This window comes from Macaca fascicularis, chromosome 16 (genome assembly GCF_037993035.2).
Source record: "Macaca fascicularis isolate 582-1 chromosome 16, T2T-MFA8v1.1".
NCBI classification, from domain to species: Eukaryota; Metazoa; Chordata; class Mammalia; order Primates; family Cercopithecidae; genus Macaca; species Macaca fascicularis.
This window is the reverse complement of record NC_088390.1, coordinates 44,621,753-44,643,328: the sequence shown is the minus strand read 5'-3', so window position 1 is coordinate 44,643,328 and position 21,576 is coordinate 44,621,753. Positions and strand designations below refer to the sequence as shown.

At 40.6% G+C, this 21,576-nt stretch overlaps 1 protein-coding gene across 7 annotated transcripts in view; it reads left to right on the top strand.

Moving 5' to 3' along the window:
* USP32 (ubiquitin specific peptidase 32) overlaps positions 1-21,576 on the top strand; it is a 221,374-nt gene that overhangs the window by 192,647 nt on the left and 7,151 nt on the right. For all 7 annotated transcript variants that reach the window (XM_074019070.1, XM_005583903.3, XM_045375124.2 and 4 more), the window contains 4 exons: positions 790-1,001; positions 8,207-8,391; positions 14,080-14,166; positions 16,314-16,434. In XM_074019070.1, coding sequence (XP_073875171.1) covers positions 790-1,001; positions 8,207-8,391; positions 14,080-14,166; positions 16,314-16,434 — 605 coding nt within the window. The remainder of the gene's footprint in view (positions 1-789; positions 1,002-8,206; positions 8,392-14,079; positions 14,167-16,313; positions 16,435-21,576) is intronic.

Here is a 21,576-nt window from a genome sequence, read left to right as displayed (position 1 = left end):
GTGGTGGAAACTTCTGTGATTTTGCCATCCAATACAGTATCCACCAGTCACATGAACTGTTAAGCACTTGAGATGTGGCTAGTGTGACTGAGAGTAATGCATTTTTAATTTTTATTTTATTTATTTATTTTGAGAAAGGGTCTCACTCTGTCACCCAGCCTGTAGTGCAATGGCATCGTCTTGGCTCACTGCAGCCTCTGCCTTGTGGGCTGAAGCAATCCTCCCACCTCAGCCTCCCAAGTAGCTGAGACTACAGATGTGTGCCACCATGCCCAGCTATGGTGTATCTTTTGTAGAGATGGGTTTTCACCATGTTGCCCAGGCTGGTCACTGGCTCCTGGGCTCAAGGGATCTGCCTGCCTCAGCCTCCCAAAGTGCTAGGATTACAAATGTGAGCTGCGGCATCCAGCCTAATTTAAATTTTAAATGCAACATCTGGGTAGAGGTTACTGTATTGGACAGTGTCTTCAAAGGCGAAGAGAAGGAAAAGAAAACAAGTGGTAGAACTGTTTGTGTGCTACAACATGGTGCTGATACAGGTTTCTGCAAAAATTCTGCTTAATAGTTTCCAGCAGTTACTCTTTCCTTTTCATTTAGTTAAAAGTATGAGTTAGGGAAGTAAAATTGTAAATTAAAATCTTCCAATAAATCTAGAATTATTTATACCATGATTTCTCCCTGCCCTGTGTTAAGAGACTACACTGTCTCTGGTCCTCAGGATACTTGAGAAAAGAGTAAAGATAAAAGTACCACAAGCTTATGATGCTGTACTTATCTTTGAATTTGTAGATTTCTCCTCTTCGCCATCTACAAATGGAATGTTCACCTTAACTACCAATGGGGACCTACCCCGACCAATATTCATCCCCAATGGAATGCCAAACACTGTTGTGCCATGTGGAACTGAGAAGAACTTCACAAATGGAATGGTTAATGGTCACATGTCATCTCTTCCTGACAGCCCCTTTACAGGTTACATCATTGCAGTCCACCGAAAAATGGTTAGTTAAATGTTAGGCAACTCACTGCCGGTCTTGCTAGTGTCATTTGTGAAATAGCCATTTTCTGTCTTTGCAACATCACTGAATGCATTTTCTTCTCTTTTTTTCTTTAACTTTTTAAAATTTAATAATTTTACAAATTTTTTTAAAATTTTTTTTTTAAAAAAATTTTTAAATTTTTTTTAAAAATTTTATAATTTTTTTATAATTAAAAATTTTATAATTTTTTTATAATTTTATAATTTTTTTATAATTAAAAAATTTTTTAATTTAAAAAAAAATTTTTTTTTTATCCTGTCCTCAAAATCTGTTGCTATGAATGCATTTTCAATGTATTATATATGCTAATATAAGTGATCAGATTTAGTATTACTCATGATGGCTAATGTATGAAATGACATTCCTCATCCGTATATTAAGAGGCAACAGGATAGTCAGTGCATCTGAGTACTACTTTCTTTAAAAATTTGTGTCTCCTGGCCAGGTGCAGTGGCTCACACCTGTAATCCCAACACTGGGAGGCTGAAGCAGAAGGATCACCTTAGCTCAGGAGTTCAAGGCTGGCTTGGGCAACATAGTGAAACCTCATCTCTACCAAAAAAAAAAAAAAAAAAACTAAGCCATGATGGTGTGTGCCTATAGTCTCAACTACTCTGGAGGCTGAGGCAGGAGGATCACTTGAGACTAGGATGTCAAAGCTGCAGTGAGCCATGCTTGCTTGCACCACTGCATTCCAGCCTTGGCAAGACCCTGTCTCAAAAAAAAAAAAAAGAAAGAAAGAAAGAAAATGGCTGGGCGCCGTGGCTCACACCTGTAATCCCAGCACTTTGGGAGGCTGAGGCAGGTGGATCACCTGAGGTCAGGAGTTTGAGAACAGCCTGGCCAACGTGATGAAACCCCATCTCTCCTAAAAATACAAAAATTAGCTGAGCATGGTGACATGCACCTATAGTTCCAGCTACTCAAGAGGCTGAGGCAGGAGAATTGCTTGAACCCGGTCAGCAGAGGTTGCAGTGAGCCAAGATTGCACCACAGCACTCCAGCCTGGGTGATAAAGCGAGACTTTGTCTCAAAAAAAAAAAGTGTCTCCTAAGCCAGACATGTTTAGGAGGATCCCTTGAAGACAGGATTTTGAAGCTATAATATGCTGTGATGCTGACACCTGTAAATAACCACTCCACTCCAACCTAGGCAATAAGTGAGACTTTGTCTCTAAAAAAATTAGAAAAAAACAAAAACCAACACACACACACAATTTATGTTTCCTGTGTGTTTATGTAGGTATGTACATCTTCACTATCACATAAATGCGGACAGCTTTGGAAAAGTTTGGGTTGTTGTTGTTGTTTTCTTAGAGGACACAAGAATGTTCTTGGGCAAAATCAAGTTGTGCATAATTCCTCTCTTGATAGTCTAATATATAACTATTGCATTAAAGGTTGACTCTTTGGTAAAAAAGAAAAAGGAAGGTTTGAAAACTGGTCAGTGGATAATGGTTACAGAGGAGGTAGTCATCGGGTATAGTGGCAACTTGGTAGAGTAGAAAGGGCACTGAACTAGGCATTTAGCAACCTATGTTTTAGTTCTAATGCTGCCACTAGATAGCTGGTTGAGCTCTTTGGACTTTAGTGTCCTAATTTCATAAAATAAAGGAGAGCAGGGCTTCTAGATCATTTCTAAGATCCATCCGTTACCCCTACCTCTATTCAAAAATTCACTCTATTTTTACTTTTTATTCCCATCTTATTTATTATATTTATTGGATAAGATATTCTGTTCTCTACTCATGTAAAGAGCAGATGAACTGAGCTTTGTAAGGATGCAAAGTCAATAAAAAAGCAAGTAAATTGATTGTATAGCAGCAACAAGAGAAAATGAAATTGTAAAAAAGGTACTGTATTGGTTTCTTAGGACTACTATAACAAATTACCATAAATTTGGTGGCTTTAAACAACAGAAATACATTCTTTTTTGGGTTTTGTTTGTTTGTTTTTTTGAGACAGAACCTCGCTCTGTTGCCTAGGCTAGAGTGCAATGGCGCGATCTCAGCTCACTGCAGCCTCCGCCTCCTGGGTTCGAGCAATTCTCCTGCCTCAGACTCCCGAGTAGCTGGGACTACAGGCGCACACTGCCATGCCTGGCTAATTTTTGTATTTTTAGTAGAGATGGGGTTTCACCATGTTGGCCAGGATGGTCTTGATCTCCTTACCTCGTGACTTGCCTGCCTCAGCCTCCCAAAGTGCTGGGATTACAGGTGTGAGCCACTGCACCCAGCCCAGAAATTTATTCTTTCACCGTCTGGAGGCCAGAAGTCTGAAACCAAGGTTTCCATAGGGTGGGGGCTTCCTCCAAAGGTTCTAGGAGAGAATGCTTTCTTGTCTCTTCCTAACCTCTGGCGGCTCCAGGCATTCTTTGGCTTGTGACTGCATAATTGCAATCCCTGCCTCTTCAGGTGGCCTTCTCTTTCTCTCTGTCTTTCTCTGATAAGGATACTTATCATTGAATTTAGGGCCCACCCAGATAATCCAGGATGATCTCATCTTGACATCCTCAACTTAATTATATCTGCAAATATATAAAAATCTTTTTACCAAATTAGGTCACATTTACTGGTTCTAGGGGTTAGAACATGGATATACTGTTTTAGGGGCCACCATTCAACTCAACTACAGATATTATTAATCTTAGTATCAAAAAGATTAAATGCTGAGAGAAAATTAAGTACATAGGAATAAACTTTTAAAATGACACATAAGACATCTATATAGAAAATAATATATTGATAGAAGTTAAAGAAGACTTTAATATTGGAAGGAATAAACCATGTTCATGGATTAGAAGACTCTATATTTTAAGATATCAGCTCTCTACAAACTAATCTACCGATGACAATGCACAATCCCAATAAAAATGCAAAGTCTGCGCATGTGTGGTGTGTCAGTTAATAAGCTGATTCTCATACGTGGAAATACAAAGAACTGGGAATAACCAAGATACTCTTGAAGAAGAATAAGGTATGAGGATATCATCAAGATTGGATATCATCCAGATATCAAGATTTATTTCACAAAGATATGATATTTAAAATAATGTCATACTGGTATAAGAAAAGACAAATAGACCATTGGGATAGAATAGAGAGCCCAGAAACCAGTTCACAAATGTATGAACACCTGATTTATAACGAAGATAACATTGCAGAATGGTGGGAGAAAGAGAGTTTTCTCAGCAGATGGTGCTGGGACAATTAGATATCCATATGAAACTTGGCACCTACCTTTCACCACAATTCCAGGTGGACTATAGAGCTAAATTTGAAAGCAAAACAATGAAACAGCCCTTGAAAGATAATAATGGTGAATACATTCCTGACACTACTCATATAAAAGAAAAGATTAAATTGGACTTCATTAAAATTGATAACTTGGCCGGGTGCGGTGGCTCATGCCTATAATCCCAGCACTTTGAGAGGCTGAGATGGATGGATCACAAGGTCAGGAGTTCAAGACTAGCCTGGCCAATATGGTGAAACCCTGTCTCTACTAAAAATACAAAAATTAGCTGGGCGTGGTGGTTGTTGCATGTAGTCCCAGCTACTTTGGGAGGCTGAGGCAGGAGAATCGCTGGAACCCCAGGGGCAGAGGTTGCAATGGGCCAAGATTACACCATTGCATTGTAGCCTGGGCAACAGAGCAAGACTCCATCTCAAAAAAAAAAAAAAAAAAAAGTGATCAACAACACTAGTAATCAGTGAAATGTAAATTAAAACAATATTATGATATCAGTGCACTCACCTGAACAGGTAAAATTAGACTGACAGAGTTGCTAAGTAGAGCAACAGGAACTCTCATACCATGCTGATGAGAATATAAATTAATACAACTACTTTGGAATACAGTTTTCTAGTTAAAGATAAGCAGTTCTACCTGTAGGTATCCACCCAAAAGATATGTGTACCAGGAGATATGTTCAAGAATATTCATAGCAGCATTATCTGTAGTAGCCCCAAAATGAAAACATTAAATGTCCATTAGTTGTAGAAGGGATTGGGAAGTTGATATATATTAAGATAATGGAACATTATACAGGAATGAAAATGAATGAATTTGTAGTTATATCCAGTATAAATGAATCTCATAAACCTAATGTTGATGGAAAGAAGCCAGACACAAAAGAATTAGGCTAGGCACAGTGGCTCACACCTGTAATCTCAGCATTTTGGGAGGCTGAGGTGGGCCAATTGCTCGAGCCCAGGAGTTTAAGACCAGCCTGGGCAACATGGTGAAACCCTATCTCTACAGAAAATACAGAAATTAGCTGGTGTGGTGTCACATACCTGTAGTCCCAGCTACTTGGGAGGCTGAGGCAAGAGAATCTCTTAAGCCCAGAAGGTGGAGGTTGCAGCGAGCTGAGATCACACCACTATACTCCAGGCTGGATGACAGAGCTAGACCCTGTCTCCAAAAAAAAAAAAAAAAAAAGAGAATTAAGTAATTATATTTATAAATAAAAATTTTTAAAACAGGGAAAATGAAATCTAGTGTTTATTTACTTCTGCATAGGATATAAAACTGTAAAGAAAAGCAAGAAAGTGATTACTGTAACATTTAGAATAATAGTTACCTTTGTGAGGAAGGGAGAATTTGTGATTTGGAGGAAGCAAATGGGAGGCTTTTGAGTGCTCACTATATTCTGTTTCTTAAACTCAGTGGTAATGGAAAGCTAGTTGCTTTGTGATAATAATTTAAAATGGTCTTTTTTTTTTTTTTTTTTTTTTTTGCAATGGAGTTTCGCTCTTGTTGACCAGGCTGGAGTGCAGTGGCGTGATCTCAACTCACCGCAACCTCCGCCTCCTGGGTTCAAGTGATTCTCCTGCCTCAGCCCTCCCAAGTAGCTGGGATTACAGGCATGCGCCACCATGCCCAGCTAATTTTGTATTTTTAGTAGAGACGGGGTTTCTCTGTGTTGATCAGGCTGGTCTCGAACTGACCTCAGGTGATCCACCCACCTTGGCCTCCCAAAGTGCTGGAATTACAGGCGTGAGCCACCGCACCAAGCCAGAAATGGATTCTTTTTACCTCTGATTTTTTTTTTTCTCTGAATTAGTAGCCCTTGGCTTAAAGTTTCTTTTTTTTTTTTTTTTTTTTTTTTTGATTTGGAGTCTTGCTGTTGTCACCCAGGCTGGAGTGCAATGGCATGATCTCTGCTCACTGCACCCTCTGCCTCCTGGGTTCAAGTGATTCTCCTGCTTCAGCCTCCCAAGTAGCTGGGACTACAGGTGCCTGCCACCATGCCCAGCTAATTTTTGTATTTTTAGTAGAGATGAGGTTTCACCATGTTCGCCAGGCTGGTCTCAAAGTCCCGACCTCATGATCCGCCCACCTCGGCCTCCCATAGTGTTGGGATTACAGGCGTGAGCCACTGCACCTGGCCCTGGCTTGAAGTTTCTAACCATGTTAATAACTGGGAGTAGAATTTATCTCAGTAGTAACTGAGAAAGTATGGGCCCTAGGGCACTAGGGGAAGTTCCTTAATGAGAGGATGAAAATTGTGTGGGTTTAGCTACATTTTAAAATTTTATAAAATATTTGAACTGAACTCTGTCTGGATTTCTCTGGGTCTTATAATAATAGTAACATATGAAATAGGGTCTTAAAATTACATATTTAAGCTTAAATGAAAATGGCAAAATAAAATGCTTAATAATCTGAATAAAGAAGGGTCTTTTTACTTAGAAACTAGCTAACTTAACCCCTAGTGAGTTGATAAGTTGTTGATTTAGCTTTTCTAACTACTCAATAAATACCAAACTTCTTAGGAAATTACATGTTCAAAGGTTCAGCAGCTTTGAATAACCTTGAACTCTCACCAACCATTCCATTATACTAAATGTTTATTAAACAGCCATTTCCGGGATAATTCTGTGCAGTATCTCTATATTAAGGAATATCATTAAAATCTCTTTAACGCAGTGGCTCACACCTGTAATCCCAGCACTTTGGGAGGCCAAGGCAGGCAGATCACGAGGTCAGGAGATCGAGACCATCCTGGCTAACACGGTGAAACCCCATCTCTACTAAAACACAAAAGTTAGCCAGGCGTGGTGGCAGCCACCTATAGTCCCAGCTACTCGGGAGGCTGAGACAGGAGAATGGTGTGAACCCGGGAGGCAGAGCTTGCAGTGAGCTGAGATTGCACCACTGCACTCCAGCCTGGGCGACAGAGTGAGACTCCATCTCAAAAAAAAAAAAAAAAAAAAAAATCTCTTTAACATAATCAAAGCAAATTTTTAAAATTTTTACCTTACTTTTATCCTATCATGTATTTAAAAAACAAAAAAAAAGATTAAAATCACTTAACTGCTTTTAGGAAGGTGGATAAGCTTGTTACAAAACAGAATTACTAGGTTTTACAAATCTCCAAAACTTTGGGAATTGCTACTCCAACAACCACTATCCACAGCTTATCCCTAGAAAACTATAGTTGAGAGAGTCTTTTTTTTTTCCACTGGCATCTTTTCATTTCTTTGTCTTTTTCGAGACAGGGTCTCGCTCTACCTTCCAGGGTAGAGTGCAGTGGTACGATCACAGCTCACTGTACCCTCAACTTGCCAGACTCAAGCAATCCTCCCACCTCAGCCTCCTGTATAGCTGGGACTACAGACACATGCCACCATGCCCCACTAATTGTACTTATTTCTTTATAGAGATATGGTCTCCCTACATTGCCCAGGCTGATCTCAAACTCTTGGGCTCAAGGGATCCTCTTGCCTCAGCCCCCCAAAGTGCTGGGATTACAGGCATGAGCCACCACACCCAGCTTACTGGCATATTTTCTGGAGAAAGAAAGAGTCTTAATTGTTTAAAAGCCTTTAGCTATGAAGCTATTACTAGTTTTTACATTTGATTCACTGTATGTGAGAAATGTTTATCAAAGAAAACTGTGGTTTGAATATATTAATTGCTGAAACCCAAGTTTCATAGAACAGGCAACAACTTTAAAACTGGCAATACCTCAGCCCTTTTAATGACTCCACTGTCACCGTTCTCTTTGTGTCAATAAAGATGGCTTTATAAATATAGAGAAGAATGTGATAGTGACTAATTTGAAATGGTGATAATACCTGTTATTGGCAGGGTTAGAACTAAAGGGAGGAATCAAAGGCCTGTCTTCTCAACTCTCTATTCTCTTGTTTGTACATATAGATGAGGACAGAACTGTATTTCCTGTCATCTCAGAAGAATCGCCCCAGCCTCTTTGGAATGCCACTGATTGTTCCATGTACTGTGCATACCCGGAAGAAAGACCTATATGATGCAGTTTGGATTCAAGTGTCCCGGTTAGCGAGCCCACTCCCACCTCAGGAAGCTAGTAATCATGCCCAGGATTGGTAAGTTCAGGGGATCCATCTAAACCTGTGGTTTCAAAACTCTAGAAAAATAATTTATATGAATTCTGTGTGACTGATAGGACCCAGCCTATGTCAAGTTAATCACTCTTGGAAGAACCACTCAGAGAGCATACAATTCAACCATTTGGTTTGTTATTTGGAGTAGGAGAGACTATACAGCTTCCTTTTGCCAAACATTCTAGTGTCTAATAATCTTTCCATTCTCTAATCTTTTGCCTCGATTCATCCTGCTAATGCTTCAAGTAATATCCTTGTCTTCTGTGTTGCAAAAGTAGAGAATATGAATTCACCAGGAAATTTGTATAATCTCAGTCCTCTGAAATTCAGAATGAGATTGATTGCATACATAAACTCTGAAAAGTCTCATGATCCAAAAAATAATTCTGTTGGATTATTTCCATACCATGTCATTCTTTTTTCTTTTTCCCATACCATGTCATTTTAACATGAAGTAATTTCACAAATCTAGATAAAAATAATAAACATTTTCTGTTTTCTTTCCCTTTTTCCTACCACTGTTCTCTTTGATTAGTAAGTGCATTTACTTTGAATAATTTTTGGGATTGCGATGATGTCTTATTTTTATCTCAATCAAATTATAGATCATTTTCTTTTTCTTTTTCTTTTTTTTTTTTTTTTTTTTTTTACGACAGAATTTCGCTCTCGTTGCCCAGGCTGGAGTGCAATGGCACCATCGTGGCTCGCTGCAACCTCCACCTCCCGGGTTCAAATGATTCTCCTGCCTCAGCCTCCCGAGTAGCTGGGATTATAGGCATGCACCACCATGCCTGGCTAATTTTGTATTTTTCATAGAGATGGGGTTTCTCCATGTTGGTTAGGCTAGTCTCAAACTCCCAAGCTCAGGTGATCTGCCCACCTCAGCCTCCCAAAGTGCTGAGATTATAGGTGTGAGCCGCCACAGTGGGCCTGTAGATCATTTTCTTGCCATCATGGTACAAATAAGAGTTCTGTTTTATGGGAACTAAAAAAAAGTTCTTTACTTATTTGTTATGATATGGAGTCTTCTGATGATTAGGGTACGGCTTAGGATAAATCTTTTTTTTTTTTTTTTTTTTTTTTTTTTTGAGGCACATTCTTAATTTGTCATCCAGGCTGGAGTGCAGTGGTGCAATTTTGGCTCACTGCAAACTCCACCTCCAGGTTCAAGTGATTCTCATGCCTCAGACACCTGAGTAGCTAGGATTATAGGTGCTCACAACCACACCCAGCTAATTTTTGTATTTTTAGTAGAGACAGGGTTTCACCATGTTGGCCAGGCTTATCTCAAACTCCTGGCCTCAAGTGATCCACCTACCTCGGCCTCCCAAAGTGCTGGTATTACAGGTGTGAGCCACCACACCTGGCCAGATTTAAATTTAAAGATTTAAATAAATCTTTACTTAAATACATTATTTATTTATTTTTATTTTGTATTTCTTTGAGACCGAGTCTCGCTCTGTTACCCAGGCTGGAGTGTAGTGGCGCAATCTCAGCTCAATGCAGCCTCCACCTCCTGGGTTCAAGCGATTCTCCTGCCTCATCCTCCTGAGTAGCTGGGATTACAGGTGCCCGCCACCACACCTAGCTAATTTTTTTTTTTTTTTTTGAGATGGAGTCTTGCTCTGTTGCCCAGGCTGGAGTGCAGTGGCGCAGCGCGATCTCGGCTCACTGCAAGCTCCACCTCCTAGGTTCATTCTCCTGCCTCAGCCTCCCAAGTAGCTGGGACTACAGGCACCTGCCACCATGCCTGGCTAATTTTTTTCTTTTTTTTTTTTTGTATTTTTAGTAGAGACAGGGTTTCACCGTGTTAGCCAGGATGGTCTCGATCTCCTGACCTCATGATCCACCCGTCTTGGCATCCCAAAGTGCTGGGATTACAGGCATGAGCCACCACGCCCGGCCTAATTTTTGTATTTTTAGTAGAGACAGAGTTTCACCATGTTGGCCAGGCTGGTCTCAAACTCCTGACCTCAAGTGACCTGCCTGCCTCAGCCTCCCAAAGTGCTGGGATTACAGGCATGAACCATCGCACCCGGCCAAAATAAGTTATTTAAATAAATAATTATTTGAAGTATTTAAGATTTAAGTAAATCCTAAAGGGAAACTGCAAATAATAGATAAGCAGTTCAGTTGATGAATGTTGCGTTTAGTAAAGATGAAAGTTGGACAAGATTAAATTTGAAGGAAGTAATTGAATTAAAGGGCTTCTAGACTAGGGCTTTTCCTAGGACTTGCTAATCAATTGGATGTGGAGCATAGAGAAAGAGGAATCCAGGCTGCCTTTTTTGTTGTTGTTGTTGTTTTTGTTTTTGTTTTTTTTTGAGCTGGAGTCTTGCTATGTCGCCAGGCTGGAGTGCAGTGGCACAACCTTGGCTCACTGCACCTCTGCCTTCCAGGTTCAAGCAATTCTTCTGCCTCAGCCTCCCAAGTAGCTGGGAGTACAGGTGCATGCCACCACGCCTGGCTAATTTTTGTATTTTTAGTAGAGACAGGATTTCATCGTGTTGGCCAGGATGGTCTCGATCTCCTGACCTCATGATCCCACCTCAGCCTCCCAAAGTGGTGGGATTACAGGCGTGAGCCATTGCACCCAGCCCAGGCTGGCTTTTTACCCTGAGCAATTGTTTGTGAATTGTGATACAATTTGATGGAAAAAGGAAAACTGGAGAAGGAGCATGTTTGGGCAAGAAATGACAAGAATCAAGTTAGATGCAAGAAGTCTATTATATATTCAAGTGGGAAATTCACTTGAATGTCCTTTGCTGGTGATATAAATACAGATGTCATCAACAAATAGGTGATATTTAAAGCCCTGAGACCAGATGATTAACATTTAGAGGGTGAGAGTTAAATAGAGAAGATTCCCATGATCTTTACATGAACTCTGAACTGAGTTCATAATGCATTCCGACATTTAGAGATTAAAAAGGGAAAAAGAAGCGTCAAAAGAGATTGAGGCTGGGTGCAGCGGCTCATACCTGTAATCCCAGCACTTTGGGAGGCCAAAGTCGGAGGATCACTTGAGGCCAGGAGTTCAAGACCAACCTGCCCAACATGGCAAAACCCCGTCTCTACTACAAATGCAAAAATTAGCCGGGCATGGTGGTACGTGCCTGTAATCCCAGCTACTTGGGTGGCTGAGGCATGAGAATCGCTTCAACCCTAGAGGTGGAGGTCGCAGTGAGCTGAGATCGCACCCCTGATTCCAGCCTGGCCGACAGAGCAAGATTCTGTCAAAAAAAAAAAAGAAAAGAAAAAAGAGAGAGAGAGAGAGATTGAGAAGGAGCAGCCCGTAATGTAAGAAGAAAACCAGGAGTTAAGTGAAGAAAGTATTTCAAGAAAGGAGTGATAGTCGTTTCAAATGCTACAGAGGACTGGGAATTGCCTGCTGGATTTGATAAAATGGTCTTTGGTGATCTTTGTGAAAGCTATTTTAGTATAGATAAAGGAGTAGAGATTGGAATGGGTTAAAGAGAGAATGGTCCTTCGGACATTAAAAAAGATAGCCAGGCATGGTAGCTCTCACCTGATTCTAGTGGTACTTGGTAAAGTTATGGATGAAATAAGAGTGACCTGGAGTTGATGATTATTATAGTTGGGTAATGAATACATGAGTTTTCATTGTATAGTTCTTGACTTATTGAGTGTTTATGTCAATGAATTTGAAATTTTAGATTAAATGAACAAAATCCTGGAATTCATGGTCTATGTAGAAGAGTGACTATTTTCAGGGACAGTGGATAAAGAGGAAAATAAGGATTTCAGGGCAGCGATTGGAGGTTTCTCTTGGGTAAAAGAATCATTAAAATATTAAAATAGGGATGTTTGAATAAGTAAGTGACCCAAAAAGATAGGAGGTGGTGGTTGCAAAGTAGGATACTTGGAATTGATATATTGGAGGTAGAAGAGTTTGTATTCACAAAGTCTAGAATATGACATTTAGAGAGGGTTTACATATGGGGTGGAGGAAGTTATTGTTGGAAGAGAGAAGTTACTGTTGTATTAATTGCATTGATGTTGATGTCACCAAGAATAATAACAGGAGAAGTGGTGGAGAAAAAGTACAGTGAACTGGGCGCTGCAGTCTTTAGTGAGTAAAGAAAGGATCTACCTTCCAAGGAGGAATAGCAGGTGGCATAATTCAGTAGCACAAGCTACAAAGAAGCTGGAATGTTTTAGAAAAGGAAGGAAGAAGAAATCATGTACAAGTGGGACAGGAGTAAGGAAGAAATCTATTTTACCTCCAGGTTCTGGATTGTATGAGAATAAAAAGTGCAGGGGGTAGGGTGTGGTGACTCACACCTGCAATCCCATCACTTCAGGAAGCTGAGGCGGAGGATCACTTGAGCCCAGGAGTTCAAGGCCAGCCTGGACAACATGGCAAAATGCTGTCTTTACAAAAAAATGTAAAAATTAGCCTGGTATGGTGGTGCGTGCCTGTAATCCTAGCTACTTGGGAGGCTGAGGTGGGAGGATCACCTGAGCCCAGAAAGGTGGAGGCTACCGTGAGCCATAATCACGCCATTGCACTGCAGCCTGGGTGACAGAGTGATACTCTGTCTCAAAAAAACATGGAAAAAGTCTGCAGGGGAAGCAGGATTCTCAAGAAAGCCAGGCTTCATTCAATTAGAGCAAAAAGGTAAAAGAAATTTTCAGAAGAGAAGTGCTGCTCAGCTTTCTATGAGAGTGCTACCTGATTGTTTTATCCCGTTACCTTTCTTTTGATTCCTCACTTATTGCTGGCCTGATTTGGATATGGTACTAGATTTGGATATGGCTATCAATGGTCATTCACTGGACGAGTTATGCAGAAAGATGAGAACTCCTGTGTCAGATGTGATTCTCACTTTTGCCCTTACAGTGACTCTTTATCATGGTTTCATTACCTTCAGTAGCCCATGTATTAACCACTATCAGTTGCCAGATGAGCTGTAAAGTATGCCACTCTTATGTTATATTCCTTGCGTTGCTTCCTTCTCCCCTACCTCCAGCTTTATTGAACTATAAGTGACAAGTAGGAATTGTATATACATCTAAGGTGTACAACTTATGTTTCAATAACATGTATAAATTATTGCATTGCTCCTTGTTAGGGCAAGGATGAGTAAATTTTTTTAAAAGTTGGAAAATTCACGGGGCCATCTTGACATAATCATTGACAGTTAAAAGAAGTTACTCCAAAAAGCTTATAACTCTGAGTAGTTAAGGCGGTACTTAGCATGTACCACATCAGCGATTCTGATTAAAGAAGACTTCTAAATATACAGCTTTCTGCAATGTGTCAGTGGTCTTGTCATGGAAAGATCTAATTATTTTAGTTTAATGTGAATTAAATCCTCTGATAGAATTAAGGCTGAAGGATAATTGGTATTTGATTTCATGATTAGCTTATCTTATAAAATTTTCGTGGGCCACATGGACTCCCTTAGAGACATCTGGCAGTTGTATGTCTACCCTTCTGTAAGCCCGGATACAGGATGGGAAGCCAGAGTGTATTTGGTACAGGGCTGCGGCTAATGGATTAGGGTAAGTAACATTGAGCTGTCAGCATGAGCATACTGCTGTGGCCAATGCCCCTTCCTAGGATTACTTCAAGAGAAGATGAAAAGGAGTTGGACCTCGAACCCAAAATGCTTCTTACACTCTTTTTGTTCTCTTCTGTTTCAGTGATGATAGTATGGGCTATCAATATCCATTCACTCTACGAGTTGTGCAGAAAGATGGGAACACCTGTGCTTGGTGCCCATGGTATAGGTAAAGTGACCTGCAAAAGAATTATTTTAGTAGAATTTCAGCTTTAGATACTATAAAATTTTCATAAGCTTTCCAGTTTTGAGAAGTAATTAGTGAACAATGAAAAACTTAAGAATTGTGGCTGGGCACGTGGCTTTGAGAAGCCAAGGTGGGTGGATCACCTGAGTCAGGAGTTTGAGACCAGCCTAACATGGTAAAACCCCGTCTCTACTAAAAATACAGAATTAGCGGGGCGTGGTGGTGCATGCCTGTAATCCCAGCTACTTGGGAGGCTGAGGCAGGAGAGTCACTTGAACCCAGGAGGCGGAGGTTGAAGTGAGCCAGGGTCCCGCCACTGCACTCCAGCCTGGGCAACAAGAGCGGAACTCCGTCTCAAAAAAGTTTTTCACTTCCTTTTGAGGTCAATAGATAAGTTTTGCTTTTGAGACTTAGCTGATTTTATAAACTCTATAGTCCATACCAAATTCATAACTTGTGATAAACATTTATTACTCTGTAACTTCTCCTCTCCTTTTTTTTTTTTTTGTTTGTTTTTTTGTTTTTTTGTTTGAGATAGAGTCTCACTCTGTCGCCCAGGCTGGGGTGCAGTGACTCAATCTCAGCTCACTGCAACCTCTGCCTCCTGGGTTCAAGCAATTCTCCTGCCTCAGCCTCCCGAGTAACTGGGACTACAGGCGTGCACCACTGTACCCAGCTAATTTTTGTATTTGTAGTAGAAATGGGGTTTTGCCATGTTAGGCTGGTCTTGAACTCCTGACCTCAGGTGATCCACTCACCTTGGCCTCCCAAAGTGCTGGGATTATAGGTGTGAGCCACCACGCCAAGCCTCTCCTTAGATATAAATAAGTTTGCCAGTTCTGAGCACAGTAGAACAGTCTTTACTAGACCTTGCTGGAAATCTGTTCTTGGTTTTTAAAGAGTTATGGTGATTGATTGGTCATTGCTGTTACAGCAGTGAAAATGCCTAATGATACTAAAGTCCACCTTTAGAGAACTGCAACAGACTTAGCAAACTGAGTCTAAACTAGGCATTAGCTGGGCATGGTGGCTCACACCTGTAATCGCAGCACTTTAGGAGGCCGAGGCAGGCAGATCATGAGGTCAGGAGATGGAGACCATCCTGGCTAACACGGTGAAACCCCGTCTCTACTAAAAATACAAAAAATTAGCCGGGCGTGGTGGTGGGCGCCTGTAGTCCCAGCTACTCGGAAGGCTTAGGCAGGAGGACCCGAGAGGCAGAGCTTGCAGTGAGCCGAGATCATGCCACTGCACGCCTGTTCAGGTGACAGAGCGAGGCTCCATCTCAAGAAAAAAATAATAATAATAATAAAGTAGGCATTGGAACCATGACTTAATATTATATCATCCTCCCCTACCCCATCTCCCACCCCACCCCTGCAACTCTAGAAACTTTTTTTTTTTTTTTAATAAACAGAATCTCACTCTATCACCCAGGCTGGAAGTGCAGTGGTGCGACCTCGACTCACTGTAACCTCCGCCTCTCAGGTTCAAGCAGTTCTCCTGCCTCAGCCTCCTGAGTAGCTGGGATTATAGGTGCCCACCACCATGCCTGGCTAATTTTTGTAGTTTTAGTAGAGACAGGGTTTCACCATGTTGGTCAGGCTGGTCTCGAACTCCTGACCTCAGGTGATCCATCTGCCTCGGCCTCCCAAAGTGCTGGGATTACAGGTGTGAGCCACCATGCCTGGCCTTTGTAAACTTTTATATGCATTTATTTAATCTGCCATTTTACAAACAAGGAGCTAGGTGTTATACCAGATAAATTGTCCTACCTCAGAGCATTAAATAACTGAATTTGGAATTTCTTGAGTGCTGTAGCATCTCAAACAGCCAATTCCCATGTCATTTATTTGCCATAAAGTTCACATCTTCCTGTGATTAACAGATGGTTATCAAGTACTTTGTAAAAATAAAGACTTGAACAGTGAAAAGCATGATTTCCTGAAATGCTAATAATTATTAATAAGTATCCTTACATTTATCAGAGTCTGAAGTTAGAAACTCATGACCAATTGTGAGGCCCAAGAGGAAAGCAGAAAAGTAGGAAGGGAGAATATTTTTTATGAAGAAAATTTAGATTCCTTCATAATTATTTCTTCCTCTGTGGATCTTTTCCCACTTTTTAGATTTTGCCGAGGCTGTAAAATTGATTGTGGGGAAGACAGAGCTTTCATTGGAAATGCCTATATTGCTGTGGATTGGGACCCCACAGCCCTTCACCTTCGCTATCAAACATCCCAGGAAAGGGTAAGTATTTAGGGCCACCATAAAATGGTGGTTTTTATATGGGAAATTTTCCCCAGTTTAACTCTTATGCCATTTCTGTTTTAGACAATTTAAAAACAACCAGAAAAACCTTCATTGGGATCCTCTGTGGCACCTAATATATTGACATGTTTGCTTGGGTTTTTTCATTTTCCAGCTTCTGGAGTTCATTGTATTGGGGCATTGTCTTTGTCCATTTTGTGTTGCTGTAACAGAGGACGTGAGGCTGGTAACTTACAAAGAAGAGAGGTTTATTTAGCTTACTGTTCGGCAGCCTGGGAAGTTCAAGGATGTGGTCCTGGCTTCTGGCAAAGGCTTCTGTGCTGCATCATAACATGGCAGAGAGAATCAAAGGAGAACAGACACAGGCAAGAGGGAGGACCAAACAGGAGGAAGATCCTCGCTTTCTAACAGCCTGCTGTCTTGGAAACTCACTACTGCAAGAATGGCCCCAAGTATTTATGAGAGTTTCACCCCCATGACCCAAACACCTCCTACTAGGCCCCAGCTAACAAGGCCACATCGGGGATCCAATTTCAACATGCATTTTGGTGGAGACAAACTGTATCCAACTATAGCAGGCATTAAATTTCAAAAATATTAATAAGTGAACCTTGAAACAAAACTGTCTGGCCATGACATATCAATAAGCATCTCTCTGTTAAATATTACTGAAGTTGCAGCATTTGGTAACCACAGTTACTTAGTTCAAATGTGTCCCAGGGCTATAACTGCTACCTTTAATAGACATAGTGATCAGAAAAGTTAGAGAAAGGACTGAAATGTTTCAATTTTGGGTACCTAAGAGCACATCTCAATGGCCACTGTTCACACTTCACATTCTTTTATTGTTGCTCTCTGAACAGAGCAATTTTTAAATTTTGAAAATGTTCCTTCAGAAATAGTTTTAACTCCGTACCTAAAAATGTTTGCCTCAGGCAGTTTTAATCAACCAAATATTATTTGAAGGGTAAAGACATTAAGAATCTGATAGGTAAAAGCAACAGAGTCAAAGGAGTTTCTTAAGTCACATGAGGAATTGTAGTGGTTTTGCATTTTTATGACTCTTGATAGTTGGAAATTTCCTTTACTATTTTTTAAAGCATTCCCTTTGGATAAGTTAGTAACAGTAACTGACTTTTCTGTCTTGTTATGCTATGGAGGACTGGGGAAACTACCAATTCTAGACTTAGTTTCCTATTTAGATCCCAAAATATGCCCCACACACCAAGGCTCCTGGGAGCCCTTTCTAGCCAGAAATAAGTATAATTTGTGGGTGCTTGTCAAATGAAAGATCATTAGGCTAAACTTAAAGAAAGCTGAAAAGAAACTAATGTTCTAGATCATGCTCACTAGCAAGGAGGGAAAATTTTACCAGTTGATAGATTCATAAATCTTTGTCAGCACAAAATCTGACAGGGCATTATTCTGACAAGACATTACTGTCAATGATGATAAATTGTTTGGCTCTATGAATCTCTTCCCCTTTTTAACAAGTCCAGTGTGCAATCTGAAAAGCTCTTTAGGACATCCTGCTTATAGGAAACGGCCTACGTGACCTGTTAAATGTTACCCTACTTCCACTTTCAGTGATGCACTTAGGATACCATGGAAACGAAGGGCTATTGATGCCTTGCTAGGGAGTGGGGCCATATGACTAATCTGGGCTCCCCTACGTGTAGGGTTTCTGTATGTGCTTAGAAAGTCACATAGACAAAACAGATACCTTGGTTCAAATTGGGATTATTGCCCATATGCTTTATATTTTTTGTTCCAGTGATTTCCCTTTTAGGAATTTATCTGAGGGGAGAATACTCTGTAATTACTCCATAATTTGCAGTCAAATATCATCATAGCATTTTTTAGGAGAGTAAAACTTATTAACAACTTACATTTTTCTCACATTAGAGGAATGGTTAAATAAAGCATGGTGTGTTCATTGGATAAAATATAATGCAGTTGTTGAAAATGATTACCAGGAGTTTTTGCTAACATTTACGGGAACATGCTTATGATATGTGAAAGTTTTTTTTTTGTTGTTTTTTTTTTTTTTTTGAGACGGAGTCTCGCTCTGTCACCCAGGCTGGAGTGCAGTGGCCGGATCTCAGCTCACTGCAAGCTCCGCCTCCCGGGTTCACGCCATTCTCCGGCCTCAGCCTCCCAAGTAGCTGGGACTACAGGCGCCCGCCACCTCACCCGGCTAGTTTTTTTTGTATTTCTTAATAGAGACGGGGTTTCACCGTGTTAGCCAGGATGGTCTCGATCTCCTGACCTCGTGATCCGCCCATCTCGGCCTCCCAAAGTGCTGGGATTACAGGCTTGAGCCACCGCGCCCGGCCGTGAAAGTTTTTTTAAAAACAAGACATAAAGTTGCATATACTGGAAATAATACCTTCAATATTGAAAAAAAATACTATTTAGGAAAAAGGACAGAAGAAAATCTGCCAATATTTTGACAGTGGTTGCCTTTGTATTAAGAATATAAAAGGATTCCCTGCCTTTTTACATTTTTCTCTGCTTTCCAAAATTTCCACATGAATATTATACCTGGTAATCAGAAAAAAAATAGAGGGGCAATCACTCTTATCCTTTACATTTCTCCCGTTTGGACCTCAGATTTCTCAGTAGAAAATTAAACTAGATGCCAGCCTGGGCAATATGACGTCACCCTGTCTTTACAAAAAAATGCACAGTTTAGCCAGGTGTGGTGGTGTGCACCTGAAGTCCCAGCTGCTTGGGATGCTGAGGTTGGAGGATTGCTTGAGCCCAAGAGATCAAGGCTGCAGTGAGCTGTGATCTCGCCACTGCACTCCAGCCTGGGTTGTAATAGAGCAAGACCCTGTCTCAAAAAAGCAAAAAACAGGAAGAAAGAAAGAAAGAAAATTAAACTAGACAAATTATTAGGCCTCTCTCCTTTTTTAATAGTCTTACAAATATATATAAACTATTACTTCATTTCCCATGTTTTGTGTTAAAGATGAACTTTAAAGCAACTTTGAAAAAGAAGAGGATGCCTATAAGTAATTTATAGACTGTTTAATAAGTTAAATAGAGTAGAGGATCTAAGCGTAGATCCCAAGAGGTAAAGGGAATCTTTATCACTTTGGGAAATTTTACTGATAAATAGAAATTATTGTCAGTGCAGTCCATAAATATGTTTTTTATCAGCCTTCTTTCCTCCCTGTCTTCATCTAGCACTATAGCCTGTGTTCCACAGAAAATATAGTCAATAAAATCAACATTCTTTACTAGCTTACTCTAATTTGTGGTTGGCTATGAAGTATTCCTGGTAGAGGTAATAGAGATAGTATTTAATTGGCTATGAGAAAAGAAACACTATCATATATGATACACCCCTTTTTCTACTCATTCCAACAACTATGATACAACGTGTTTCCTTTTGAAGCACGTCAGTTTTTTCCTTGAGTGACCAGTTCAAAAGATGATGACAGTTAATATCTTGTTACTACAGAATTTGTACTCAAAAAAGAAGTCTATAACCCAAGTCCAAACCAGATTTCCTTTTCTAAAAAAGGAATTTTCCTCTAAGTTCCCCTTTTTAAATGAGCTCTTTAGCCTGGTTAGTTATGCAGTGCTAGAACCTTAGCTGCATGATCAAACCCAACCTTGCTAGTTTATAGCAGCATTTGACAGCCTCGTGACTCAACCATCCTCTCATGTAGGGAAAAAGTCTCACCTGAAAACCCGTTCTAAACTGAATGTCTTGAGCTGTGCCAATTTGTATTCCAGGCAGCCTAATGTTCCCATCATGAGTTTCAGGAAGGGAAATTCATGGAGGAAGTTCCCTCAGGAGAACCTGTTCACCTCTGGAAGGGAGGAGCAATAAATAGGGTGGGTGATGGACATATGTGACCTTTGCCACCGAGAGGCAGTCAGTGTGGGCCTTGTAGTCCGGGCTCTGCTTTGGGACACAAATATATACTGTGTGAGTCTATTGGTAGCATCTATAACCCTGATGCTTCACCCACCTTCCCATACATTAGAGGGACAAACAGAAGGATCCCAGCTCTGTGGTTCTTGATTGTTTGTCAGGTAGCAGCCAGGAATGGAGAGGGAAAAATTCTTTTTTTTCTGTTGCACTCTAGATCCTTCCTTCTCTCCTTCTTCTTCATTCCACACCACCCCCAACATACATCCCTGCACCCCACCCACTCTTTGCTCTCTCTCCTTTCTTATACTTAACTCCTTCTTGCTCCACAGCCTAACATGCTGATTAACAGGACCCCAAAGGTTTGGGTGGGTATTAGGGGCCTTCTCAACAAAAGCAGCACACTCTTGAGCTTGCTCTTCCTTTTGTTGCCATCTCAGATAAAAAGGCCCCATGAGGGAGGAGACAGATAATTATAGACTTGGTATTCTGATAACTCTTATATGGGATCAGATGCAAATGAGTTGTACCCTGTGGGGTTTCAGGCTCTGCTGTGTTGTCTTCTCATGGTGAGCTTTTCTGTGCCCTTATCTCATCCAGATCTGGCTTCTGCGTTTCATGTTATTTCTCCTAGCCTCTGTAAAGTCTGCAGCACACTAATAATGCTCTGGCTTTCTGATTAAAAATAAATGGCTTTCTATCAGCACTCCTGGCTTGAGGGCCAGCTCACATGTAATCCCTTATAGGATTCCAAAGCTGTTAAATAAATGCAGTTATTTTTGTTTTTGTCATTTTGAAGCATTCAAAAATTTTTCAAGAAAAGCTATGGTCATATAAATGTAAATTTTATCCAGAATGTTACTGATGTAACATTTGTGAATAAATGTGTACGTGCTGTATTTGCTTAGACTCTAGTTTGGGTTGTGTTTTCTTTTCCCTTATTTTTGAGACAGGGTCTCTCTCTGTCATCTGGGCTGGAGTGCAGTGGTATAATCACAGCTTACTGCAACCTCTACCTCCCAGGCTCAAGCAGTCCTGCTGAGTATCTGGGACTACAGACATGTGCCACAACGCCCGGCTAATTTTTAGATTTTTCTTTTACAGAGACAGGGTCTCACTCTGTTGGCCAGGCTGGTTTCGGACTCCTGGATTCAAGCAATTCCCCCACCTTGGCCTCCTAAAGTGCTGGGATTACAGGCATGAGCCACCATACCCAGCCAGTTGTATTTTCTTTT